Raw genomic sequence first — 11,930 nt, forward strand, 5'->3', positions numbered from 1 at the left:
AGTGTGTGTGTGTGTGTGTGTGTGTGTGTGTTCGAACTCCGGCATGAGGCTCACCTGGTGCCCCCGGCTGAGCTGGGAGAGCAAAACTCCCTGTGAGGCCATCCCAGCCAGCAGCACTTCCACCATGGATGCATCTTGTCTCCAAACCCAGGTGGCAACACAGCCCCAAGTCATTGCATGTGGCCTCAGAGTCAGAATAAACTACCTGCCCCATGAGTAGTGTTGTGGGGTAGGGACATGTGGTGGGAAAAGCAGAAGGGGGTTATGATTTGTGGGGCCCTGAGCTGTGTGCACCTTCTAAAAGCTGTCTAGGGACTGGAGCTCAGGACTGGGACCTGGTAGCACTGGCTATGCTGAGTGGACTTGGTCAAGTCACTGCATCTCTGTGCCTCATTTGCTCCTGGAATGGGATAATACCTATTACCACATTTACAAAAGTGTGGGGCACCTGCCTCTGGGAGGAGGCGTGGGGGTGTACAAAGGGCAAGCTGGGGGCGGGGAGGTGTGGAACACACAAATTTGAAGACGGGGAGGCTTTTATCAGCACATGAGATCTGGTGGCTGGGGGGGGGCAGTGCCCGACTGGCTTCATTTCCCTGAAGCAGGGCTCGGCTCGTAGTGGTTTGGGGACTGCATGGGGGAGGGGAGGCAGGGCTAACTCGTGAAAGTTTGCAAAGTGTTTTGAGATCTTTGGGTGGAAGGAGCTAGAGCAGGACGGCGTGTTGCTGCTGTGCGGGAAGGGGCTGACACTCTCTACCTCCCCAGGTGGGCCAGCGCCTCCCACGAGAGCCAGGCTGACTCTTCCCGGGTGGTGTATGATGACGTCCCCTACGAGAAGGTGCAGGTACGAATGTGGCTTGCTTCCTATCACACTCTCCCTAGAGAGGCCATGGTCCTTCTCCCACGCGACCTCCAAGTAACTGAATGCTGGGGAGACAGGCGCCCCCTTCCCCTCAGTGGCACTTAGGGCAGGGTGGCTGCTGAGAAACCGTGGGCCCCGAGTGCAGATTTCTGCTCCTGCCTAGTACTGATGCCACACAGCGTCTCTGCTGGGATCTGTTTTCATTGCGTCCATCCATGCAGGCAGAGGAGCCACTGCGGCCGTCGGGGGCCCAGGTGAAGCGGCATGCCTCGTCCTGCAGTGAGTCGTCACGCCGCGTGGACCCGCAAGTCAAAGTCAAAAGACATGCATCAAGTAGGTTCAGATTTGCCCACCAGCAGGTGTGCTATGCGGTCAAACCTCAGCCACATGGGAGGGAACCAGTTGGCTCAGGGATTGGGGCCTCCCATCTCTGGTCACCTCTTCCTATCGAGCCCCAGGTTACTAATGGCAGAAGCCGTTCCCAGCCGCTGGCTGTTCCATGAGAGGAGTTGGTGGGGTCTTAGTCCCGTGTGGGCTAGTGATGGTCGCAGGTGGCAACGTGTCCTTTAGGAACTGGGGTAACTGGCAGGCTGATCTGAGGGACCTGCAGCTTCTCCTTCCCAGCCAGGGCTCTGGTATGTTGGCCTGCTGTGATGAGTGGGAAGCATGAACTGCCCCTGCTAAGGACAGAGTGGGGACTCCGCTGCTCCTCTGGCACCTTTCACCTGCCCTGAATTCACTAACGAAAAGCGACCCCTCCGCAGGCAATGGGGAAGGAGGTGCCAGGTTCACCCTGAGCCTGCATGGACTTCAGTGCGTCTTCCTGGGGAGACTGGTGTGATGCCGCTGTTCCCACAGGCAGCTCCTTCTCCCCGCCACAGCCTAGTCCAGCCTCGGGAGCTGACCCGGCTCATCTGTGACACTCCCATCGTGGAAACAGACATCAAGCTGCGAGTCCTGAACTCGTCTCGCTGAGCCTGCATTTTGCTCTCCGCTATAGAGGCAGGGGCTAGTGTGCCAACTCCCTGCCTGACCAGCTGTGCCCTTGTTCTGTAGATGCCACCCAGTACAAGTATGGGAAGAACCGGGCCGAGGAGGATGCCCGGATGTTCCTGACAGAGAAAGAGAAGCTGGAGAAGGAGAGAGCTTCTATCCGTAATGAGTTGGTGACCCTGCGGAAGGAAAAGAGGGAGCTCCGGGAGGCCATGAAAAGTAGCACAGGTATGAAGCCTGCTGCAGCCCAGGCAGGAGAGGAAATGCCCCCTTGGCTGTTCTGACCCCAGCCCCCCAATATGAGATCATGGCAACAGTCACCAGACGAGCGGACATCTCAGCAATGAGGCTGGTGGATTTTTAATGCCCAGCAAAGCAGGGATGAGCCAGGGTGAATAAAACCCAGCAAAACGGTGCAAGTTTCCTCCATCCAGCTCTGCCAATGCCCCCTAGCCTGACCTGCTGCTGCTGACCCATTCTGGTCCCAGTTCTGGCCATGCACTGGTAAGGCTCCCTGCTGGTCCAGTTCTCCAGATTTCTCATGAGCATGACAGTCCTGCCATCTCCTTGGCCGCACCCTGAACCCGAGAAAGCCCCTTCTCTCCCCCGACTGTGCAGACAGGCCCACCTCCCACCTTTGCTCGCCAGGAGTTTAGGCGTCCACTATTATTCAGCAGCAAACTCCTACTCCCACCCTCCCCTGCTCCCCCATGGGGTTTACACATGACTGTACCATCTTCTCTCCCAGCCCTGGTGCTGCTGACTCCCTGCTGGCCCAGCCCCAGCATGGACGCAGTGGAATACCCTCTGCTGGAGCTGCTGTGCTCCTTTGTTCTTTGTATTCCTTGTTCCTGGCACCCCCTCTCAGGGCCGAGGCCGTGCTTTCCACTCTGCTGGGCAGAACATTGGGTCCCGGGTGTAGTGCTGAGTCAGCGGGGATCTGGTGCACCTGCTGCTGCGGCCACCTCAAACTGTGCACAACAGCCTCACCTAGTGGCCAAATACGTGTGTGTCCCTCCAGTAAAAAAGGCAGGTCCTTGTATTGTTTCCTTTTCAGCTTCTAAGGTTGAAAAGCCAGAGCAGAGAACGTACTAGTACTACACAGGAGCACCTCGGGAATGGAGGTTGCTCGTAATTCTGAAATGTTTGTCACTCTGAACAAAACGTTGGGGTTCCTTCAAAAGTTTACAACTGAACATTGACTTAATATAGCTTTGAAATTTCATTATGCAGAAGAAAAATGCTTCTTTCCCTTTATTTTTTTTTTTCAGTAGTTTATATTTAACACTGTACTGTACTTGGGGGTTTTGTCTCTGCTGCTGCCTGATTGTGTGATTGACGGATCAGTTTGTAACTCTGGTTTTCGTAACTCTGAGGTTCTACTATACTAATAAATCCTAGCAAAGGAGAGAGGCTGCAGCAGGGTGTGGTTAATGGATATCAGACACTAGAAACAGGCTGATCTGAGATCTCCTAGGTGCTGGCACATCACTGCTGCCCCCTGCAAACCACACTCACTGGAGGGTAAATTTGGGCTTGGGAGCCTCCTTCATTCTACAAACCCCATCCCATCTCTCCATGGCTCTGTGCTGAGTTGACAGGACCTGATTGGTCTTGTTCCTTGTCTCCTGCAATCAGGGAGGAAGCTAAAGGAGCTGGAGGAGCAGGTGGTGGCCCTGGAGGAGCAGTGCAAAGGGAAGGAGGAGCAGCGCGTAGACCTAGAGCTCAAGCTGACGGAGGTGAAGGACCGGCTGAAACAGTCGCTAGCAGGAGGGCCGGCTCTGGGGCTCACCGTGACCAGTAAAGCTGAAAATGGGGTATGGAGTCACCACCTTCCTTTCCACGGCCCCGGTCTTCCTTCGGGTTCCTGTTCCCCTGCAGAATCATAGAAGATTAGGGTTGGAAGAGACCTCAGGAGGTCATCTAGTCCAACCTCCTGCTCAAAGCAAGAGCAACCCCAACTAAATCATCCCAGTCAGGGCTTTGTCAAGCCGGGCCTTAGAGGTTTTTAAGGATGGAGATTCCACCACCTCCCTAGGTAACCCATTCCAGTGCTTCACCACCCTCCTAGTGAAATAGCTTTTCCCAATATCCAACCTAGACCTCCCCCCACTGCAACTTGAGACCATTGCTCCTTGTTCTGTCATCTGCCACTACTGAGAACAGCCGAGCTCCATCCTCTTTGGAACCCCCCTTCAGGTAGTTGAAGGCTGCTATCAAATCCGCCCTCACTCTTCTCTTCTGCAGACTAAAGCCCAGTTCCCTCAGCCTCTCCTCATAAGTCATGTGCCCCAGCCCCCTAATCATTTTTGTTGTCCTCTGCTGGGCTCTCTGAGTTGTCCACATCCTTTCTGTAGTGCAGGGCCTAAAACTGGATGCAATACTCCAGATATGGCCTCACCAGTGCCAAATAGAGGGGAATAATCACTTCCCTCGATCTGCTGGCAGTGCTCCGACTAATGCAGAGGGGTGGGACTCTGTTTTTTTTCTGTTGGCTTGTGCCTGCTTCAGGTGGGAGACGTAGGGATACAAGTGGAGGCCAATGCACCTCAGCCTTGAGACTCGCAGCCTCCCCTCTGATAGGCTCACCCCATCCCACCCGAGGCAGCCCTGCCCTGCAGCCCCCGGCTGTCTTGCTATTTGGCCATTCCAGTCCTAGGATTTTCCCCAGCTGTGCAGTGATCCCTCTGCTATTCCAGTCCTGGGCTCCCACCAGCTCTGCCAGTGCCCCTCAGTGTTCAGCTGGTCCCAGCAGTCCATTAGTGGACGGTAAATGCTTCTTGCCACATTCGGAAGCTGTGGAGTGTGCTTTAATCTGGGTTCTCTGGCTGTCTCCCTGTCTCCTGCTGTCACTGCTTTCTGGGTCTCTAAAGGATTATTCTTCCCCCACCCCCAGGAGACTGGAAATAAGCCAAATGGGAACCCCACAGAGCACTTGGTCCCGGTGAACTGTGCAGCGGAAATGAGGAAGAGGAGCCCCTCCATCCTCCCTGCCAACAAGGGGAAAGTGCTGCAGAAGGCCAAGGTACAGCTCTGACCGCCCAGCCTGGCAGCATCTTCCTCAGCCTTGCCAGCAGGTGTTTGGACACTGCACCATCCCTAGACCCTGAGGCTGGGGAATCAGCTGGTCACCCCTCCCCCTTCCATTCCTGCCTGCCCCCAACACCACTCTAATGCATCAGCAGCTCTGCCAGGTTCTGCAGAGCCCCCTGCCAGTGACTGCCCTCTGGCTGCTGAAAGGGTGGGAAGCCTTGGGACTTAGGAGTCATCAGGTTGGCTGGGGGAGATCATGGAAGTGGCAACTCATGACCTGACTTCCAGGGCAATGGTGGTGGCTCAGTCACTGACGACTGTGGAATCTAGAGTGACCAAAGCCCTGTAGCAGGCAGTAACGTAGGGAGTTGGCCTGGCTTGGGCCCTGAATGGTGGAGCTAGATCAGGCCTCATCAGGCTTTCCCCATCTCTAATTTCCACACAGTATTGCACAAGCTAAAGAAGCTACTCAGAGCTAAACCTTGGCCCACCAGAGTACATCCGTGCTGCAATTGAATGCCTGTGGCTGGCCCATGTCCGCTGAATTGGGCTAGTGGGGCTCAGGCTGCAGGGCTATAAAACTACCACGTAGATATCTGGGCTCGGGCTGGAGCCTGGGCTCTGGGACCTTTCTCCCCTCACGGGGTCCCAGAGCCCAGGCTCCAGCCAGAGTCTGAACATATGTACAGCCCCAATCCCACGAGCCTGAGACAGCTGCCGTGGGCTGGCTGCAGGCGTTCTGCAGGCTGAGGGTCTACAGCATGGGGCTCAGTAGCTGCACCTGTTGGGCCTGATTCTTTCTTCATGCCAACATGCCCTGAAACTTTTTTCTTTTCCCCCTCTTTGCCTTGCATTGCAGGAGTGGGAGATGAAGCAAACCTAACTGGGGCAGCCAGGCCTCACCTGCAGCGAACAGACTTGGGCCCTGGGACACACTGAAGAGCCGCAAGCCCCTTTTCCCCCAAGGAGAGTGGAAGAGGATTCTGGCAAGCGTGGATCTCCAGCAGGGGGATGGGGGCATGGGGAAAGCACCCACCTTCTAATGGTGGGGACGTTTGGCAAGCAGACAAGATTGGGTGTTGGGGAGAGGGGAGGGATATTTGGGAATGGGGGGGAATCTTTCAAGAGTAAGGCTCCCATGCAGCTGGAATGCCCAGCTCTGGGGAGGAGCACCCCACTAGGACTGGGACGTTAGCCATCCCCATTGATGTATTTTGCTCTTGGTAAATAACAGAACCAGGGGGAGCGTGAGCTAGGGGAGAGTGCAGGTAACTCCAAGTCAGAGCACCTGGCTTCTATTCTTGATTGCACCACAGGTGGTCTGTGACTAGATTGTGCTTTACCTCCTGCTGCTCAGTTTCCTCCCTCTGTCAAATGTGGGTCGGTATGATCTAGCCTCCACCAAGGGGTGGGGTCAGCTTTCATTAGCGGCATTACATGGAAGTGGTGCTATTGACATGCGATTTTACTGGATCAGGCCATTGGTGTAGTTAGTCCACTATCCCCAACCAGAGCAGAGATCGTGTGGAGCTAGCCTAGTCTCCTCCCTCTGCACCGTCCAAGCCCACAGGCCCTAGAAGGAGATCTTGTCGCCATGGTGCTTTCTTGTGCATTGTTTGGTAGATCTCTGACCCTTAAAGCTTCTGACTTAGTGGGTGTGCTCTGCCCTGTTGCCGTCTCTTCTGTCACATTGCAGTTGTCCTTTTTGTATTTTTTTTTATACATCAGGTAAATTCAGCACAACGGGGAAAGAGGAAGGCTGGGAAGCTATACTTTAAAGTGGCCACTGATTTTGAATGTTTCAGTGTTGGGGTCTGGCTGCTGCTCCACCCCAGTGTCTCCTCACTGCACATGAGCTTTGTGTGCTCAGCACCTCTGATTGGTGGGGGGGCCAGGTTGTCTCAAGTTTGTTGCCTCTGGCTCAACTGTTTTATCTAATTCTAGTCTCCTTCCTGCGGAAAACAGCTCTGCTGCAGGGCAACGCTGCCCAGTGCAGGGCAAGGGCTGAGTGCCTTTGGAGAATGAACGCTGGGGAAGCTCTGCTGCCAACACTTGAAAGCACCCTCATTGGGCCATGCTCAGCATCTTGGGGGGGCGGAGGGGTGGTATATGGAGCCGCTGCCTCAAAGCACTGTTGGATGGTAAGCTGTGTGGAGAAGGGGCTGGGGCGGGGTGGGGGGAGGGGAGATGAGGGTATTGCCTGAACTAATGGCATATCCTCAACACTGCATGCAGGGCAGGACACCTCCAGTTCAGCAACAGCCTCTGGAAGATAAGGACCAGAGAAGGGGGCAAGAACAGAGGAAACAATTTCAGCCAATGTAGTATGGAGAAGAGTATGCAGAGCCAGGAAGCCTGGGGGATAGAGGGAAAGCACAAGGCATTACCCTTTGGTGCAGTCCAGGAACAAAGAGGAATGTGCCAGTAAGCTTTCAGTACAACAGAACCTGTGGAACTCACTGCCTCAGGGTATTTGTATGATAACTAGCTATGCAACCTTTAATAAAAATAGCAACTGCAGGTAAATGAGCTGGGCTCAAAACCATCTGTGTGTTCCTCCCTGCAGCTGCAGGCCGTGAGCTGTTCAGTAGTTGTAAATCCCCCACCCCCAGCTAGTGTCCACACTAAAGACATACATGGGGGTGGGGAAGCAGTATCACTTGCTCTTCATCCAATTTGAATGCACCCTACATCCACATACACAAGAGCTCAAGCTGGTTTACAGTCAGGCTAAGTACAGTTCAGCATAGATTATGCTGCAGCAGTGTTAATATTGATTCAATCTCCCTCTTGCTAGCCTGGGTTGTCTTAGTGTCAAACCAGAGTATTGCAGCAGTAGGTGCCTGAGTGGGATTTTTTCACTGCCTCGGTGGCAGTCCGCATCAGTGAACGGAAGAGAAGGATGCACTTGGATAATCCTGTGCTCCTTCATAAAAGTCTAGTTTTGCAGAGACTCCCCATCCCCTGCCCCCAACAGTAACCTTGACCTGGCCCCTAGGTCGTCTCCAAGCCAAGGTGGGATGCTGTGGCTGTGGCTGCTAAGGAACATTTCTGATCTCGTGGCCCTGGCCATGCCCAAGCCTATGCTGTGATTGTGGAGAGGCAACAATCAGCTAGCACCAGTTTGGTTGAAGGCTGGGCCTTGTCTCCAAAGATGTAGGAAGAAGGGGAACTGGATGCTTCTGTTCCTTGAAACACTGTCACCTTCCCAGCACCCACAGCTGTTCCTGCCATATGCTAGCGCATCTCTCAGCATGTCCCTGCCACTGCAGACTGCTCCCTCTGTCTCCTTCAGTTCTGTGTGGTCTTCCTGGCTCAAGGCAGGTGTCACTCCATAATATGCAGCCATCCTCATCTCCCCCCACCGCTCTAGTGCTCTCCACTAAGACAACAAGGCATGAACTGTCAGCACGGAATTGAAGCAGGGCTCCAAGTTGGTTTTAGGGGATAGAGGCCCACCAGCATGCTGCAAGTTATCTTTGGGTAGCCCACAGTCAGACACCTTAGGCCAAAGGTATCCCTGCTGTAACTGTATGCTTTGCACTCAAGCTGCACTAGGGTCATTCTAGCGCACTCCTAGGTAGAACAATTCCTTCTCCAGCCCTAGCTCAAGAGGAGGGTTTCTCAGACCACTTAGCTGGGACGGGCTGCAGCCTCAGCCCCATAGGTTCCTCCAGGTTTCTAGTCTCTAATTTTTGAACAGGGGCTAGAACTGCGTGAAAGTCGAACCTGTCAAAATCCTGCTGCTTTCTCCTCATAACCCTCTTCCCTTCATACTGGCAGGACTGGAGCCAGCGATTTGTGTATCTGTGCTAATCTTCTGCTCGCGTGCCTGTAATGGCTTCATAATCCCAGGGGCAGATGTGTCATGCCAAAGGCTCTGTAGTGTACAGAGAGCAAACCATCTGTTGGTGACAAGCCTGAAGAACAAAACCAAACATCCCTTCTGTATTACAGTAGGGTTTTTCTCCTATAACTCAGCCCAGCAGAGACACAGGTGTGCTCCCTCACTAATGAGCCAAGACATATGCTGCTACTTCCCATAAAGAAACTAAGGCTTTCACCGTACAGTGCCTGCCCAGTGCCCTATGATTACAGGATGGGGGCTCGGTCTGTGTGTCTCTCTGCCCTGCTGCCTCAACTAAAGCTGGGAGGGGTAGGGAAACCAGCAGGAACGGGGAGACAGAAGCTTGGGCATGGTCATGCCTGGTAGGCATCCCTGCTGCCTGGGCAGCACAGTGCCACTTGTGCCACCTGCTTTTGGAGGTGGGGGATGGAAGGCGCCTGGCTCAGCATGTTGTGCCCCATGCTTCCTCTGTAAGAACCATCTGCATTTTATGGAGCTGTGTCCTTTCCCCTAATAAAGAGACTGCTGTACAGAACCCAGGCTGTGCGCATTTACTGAACTCAGCAAAGGGTGTGCCTGGGCTGGATTTAGGTAAGGGGAGGGTTAGCTGCCCCCTCCCACTGGGGGCCTGGTGCCACAATCCAAAAGTGGCCTGACATCGTGATGCTGCACAGGCTGGGCTTGCTGCTCCTGCCCTAGGGTTACCAGAGCAGAGCTGGCGGTGTGCACACTGGGACCTTGGTATGGGCGGGCCCCACAGCCTGATCCCTGGCTGGGCAGGTGTAACATTACAAACTGCTGGCCATCAGAATTTGTGGCTTTGCTGATACACAGCATGCTGATACGAAGTGGGGCTGCTCAGTAACATCTGCTGAAGCCACTGTCATCACAAGGGAGGGCAATCTGTTCAATAGGATAAAGGGGGGCAAATTGGAGGGGAAGGATGGGCTGAGTTGGCGGGGAGGAGGGACTGAATGCACAGGAAGGTCAAACAGCTGGATGCAGGGGAAAGAGAGAGGTGGAGGGGAAAAATCAGGGGCAGAAGATAGGAGCTGGGGTTAAGAACTAGCTTGAGATGCTACTAGACAGTGGCAGAGGGGACAAACCTGACATAAGGGGCAGAGGAGATGAAAGTTACCCCAGATGGAATAAGCCATCTGCAGTGGTTGCAAAAATAGGGTGTTGCGGGGGTGGGGGGAGGCAGAGGATGGTACAGCTCAGCACCCGCTTCCCAGGGCTGTGTTCTTAAAAGCGCCATGCATCCCAATACCTAGACAAGGCAGCTCTTCTCTGTCCGAAATAATGTATCGAGCTGCCGAAGGAGCCTTGAGTCAGTGAAATATTTTACGTACACCCTCTTCCAATAATGGTAATTGTCAGACAGGTTTTTAGTGTTTAAAATAATCCAACTCAGTCTCTATGTCTGTATAAAGCCTCATAGCAGTTCACAAATTTGTCTTTTCTGCTTGTGGCACCTTAGAGACTAACAAATTTATTTGAGCATAAGCTTTCGTGGGCATCCAAAGGCTTATGCTCAAATAAATTTGTTAGTCTCTAAGGTGCCACAAGTACTCCTGTTCTTTTTGCGGATACAGACTAACACGGCTACTACTCTGAAACCTCTTTTCTGCTGTTCGCTTTGCCTGAATTGGACTGCCTTTTTCTTGTACTCAATTTAAAGGAGTGACACACCATTTACAATGATTTCCTTTTTATAATGCTACTTTAATTACTCCTAGCACTTCATCATTTACCTTCGTTAACATTGTGCAGATGGATGTCATTGTGCTAGTTAAGTGATATTTTAATAGCAAATAATCATTGAAAATAGTAATAGTTACTAGTAGCTTCAGCAATGACATCTCACACAGTTTCTAGTAGAGCACTTCCGCTTGGTATGGCAACATTTTTACTTCTAAATTTTTGTTCTTTTTTCATTTTTTATGCACAAGTTTATTCTTTGGGATCATATGACATCAAGGCTGACTGATTTCCCTTTCTCAGATGCCTTTGAGCCGCCAATGGGGATTGCCTTTGTCAACAGTTATTTTGCATCTTTATCCAGCACCCTGGTGCTTTTTCATATCACCACTTGTGTGTGGAACTTGGTTCCCAAATATTCACCACAGGCCAGATTTTTAAAGGGTGAAAGCACCTAGATGCTTTTGAAAATCCTACTAGTTGTCTAAATACCTTTAAAAATCCAGCCCTAAGGGCATTATACTATCTTGTATGTAATCCTTTTCAAAGGCAAACTTCTACTGTGATGTTTAGTAAATATAAATTTACAACCCTGAGAGAGACTGACAACCATAAGTATTTAAAAATCATGTTGTACACCAAAAAGTCATTAAATTAAAATAAATAAATACATTTGGAGTCCTCTTAATTTGCCTTTTTGTTTCTGGGCCTTTAGGGCACATAAGCTTCATACTTTGCTGTTACCTTTCCCAAATAATCCATATACCTAAAATGGTTGTACATTTGTATAACATTCACTACCATTTTGGATTTCCAGTAATATGTGATTTCCCCCCTCCCTTTGTATTGGCTGCCTTTTGGAGAAACCAAAGTGCCTTGTCTCCACTATGCTCTTACATAATGCATAAGTTAGCCCATGAAAAAAACACACATTTTTTTAACACTGAGAACAGAGACTATAATGCTGACTCACATGTTCAATTATTATTCAGAGCCTGACAAATCTCATATGGATTGTGGCTAACACTGCTCCTTCGCCACCAGAGGTGTTTGCGTCTGTAGCCTGCCATCGTGTGGATGTCATGGAAAACCAATTAAAGCATTTTAAACTAAAGGAATTAACAGAGGCACTTCCCCCCTCAATTTTCCTTATCCCCTTCCCTTATAAGGGCCTGCAGATGGTGTGACACAGCTGTAGAGTTGATGCACATAAATTACAGTGCCTTAAACTCCTATGTGATCACGTTCATTCAGAAGTAAAGTGGTCTTCGTTTTGAGACTAGCAGTCAGGGTAAGCACAGATTGCAGGAGTATGGGCAGGCTTCCCCACAGCTATTAATCATCAGACCTTTGACCCCTCTTGAACATTTTTAAAATGTGGTACGGTCGAGGTGATTTTTTTGACTCCAAAGAGGAGTGACGTAATGGAGCACTCTAAATATCAGAAGTATAGGACTGGAAGGGACCTCAATAGGTCATCTAGTTCAGTGCGAT

General features: G+C 51.7%; 1 protein-coding gene across 2 annotated transcripts in view; it reads left to right on the top strand.

Moving 5' to 3' along the window:
* The window catches only part of AFAP1L1 (actin filament associated protein 1 like 1), a 55,130-nt gene extending 48,412 nt beyond the window's left edge, over positions 1 to 6,718 (top strand). For both annotated transcript variants that reach the window (XM_034780254.1, XM_034780255.1), the window contains exons 14-19: positions 766 to 844; positions 1,084 to 1,195; positions 1,919 to 2,083; positions 3,494 to 3,672; positions 4,752 to 4,880; positions 5,748 to 6,718. In XM_034780254.1, coding sequence (XP_034636145.1) covers positions 766 to 844; positions 1,084 to 1,195; positions 1,919 to 2,083; positions 3,494 to 3,672; positions 4,752 to 4,880; positions 5,748 to 5,771 — 688 coding nt within the window. In that variant the 3' untranslated portion in view covers positions 5,772 to 6,718. The remainder of the gene's footprint in view (positions 1 to 765; positions 845 to 1,083; positions 1,196 to 1,918; positions 2,084 to 3,493; positions 3,673 to 4,751; positions 4,881 to 5,747) is intronic.
* The last annotated feature ends 5,212 nt before the right edge of the window (positions 6,719 to 11,930 follow it).

This window comes from Trachemys scripta, chromosome 8, assembly GCF_013100865.1.
Source record: "Trachemys scripta elegans isolate TJP31775 chromosome 8, CAS_Tse_1.0, whole genome shotgun sequence".
Lineage (NCBI taxonomy): Eukaryota > Metazoa > Chordata > Testudines > Emydidae > Trachemys > Trachemys scripta.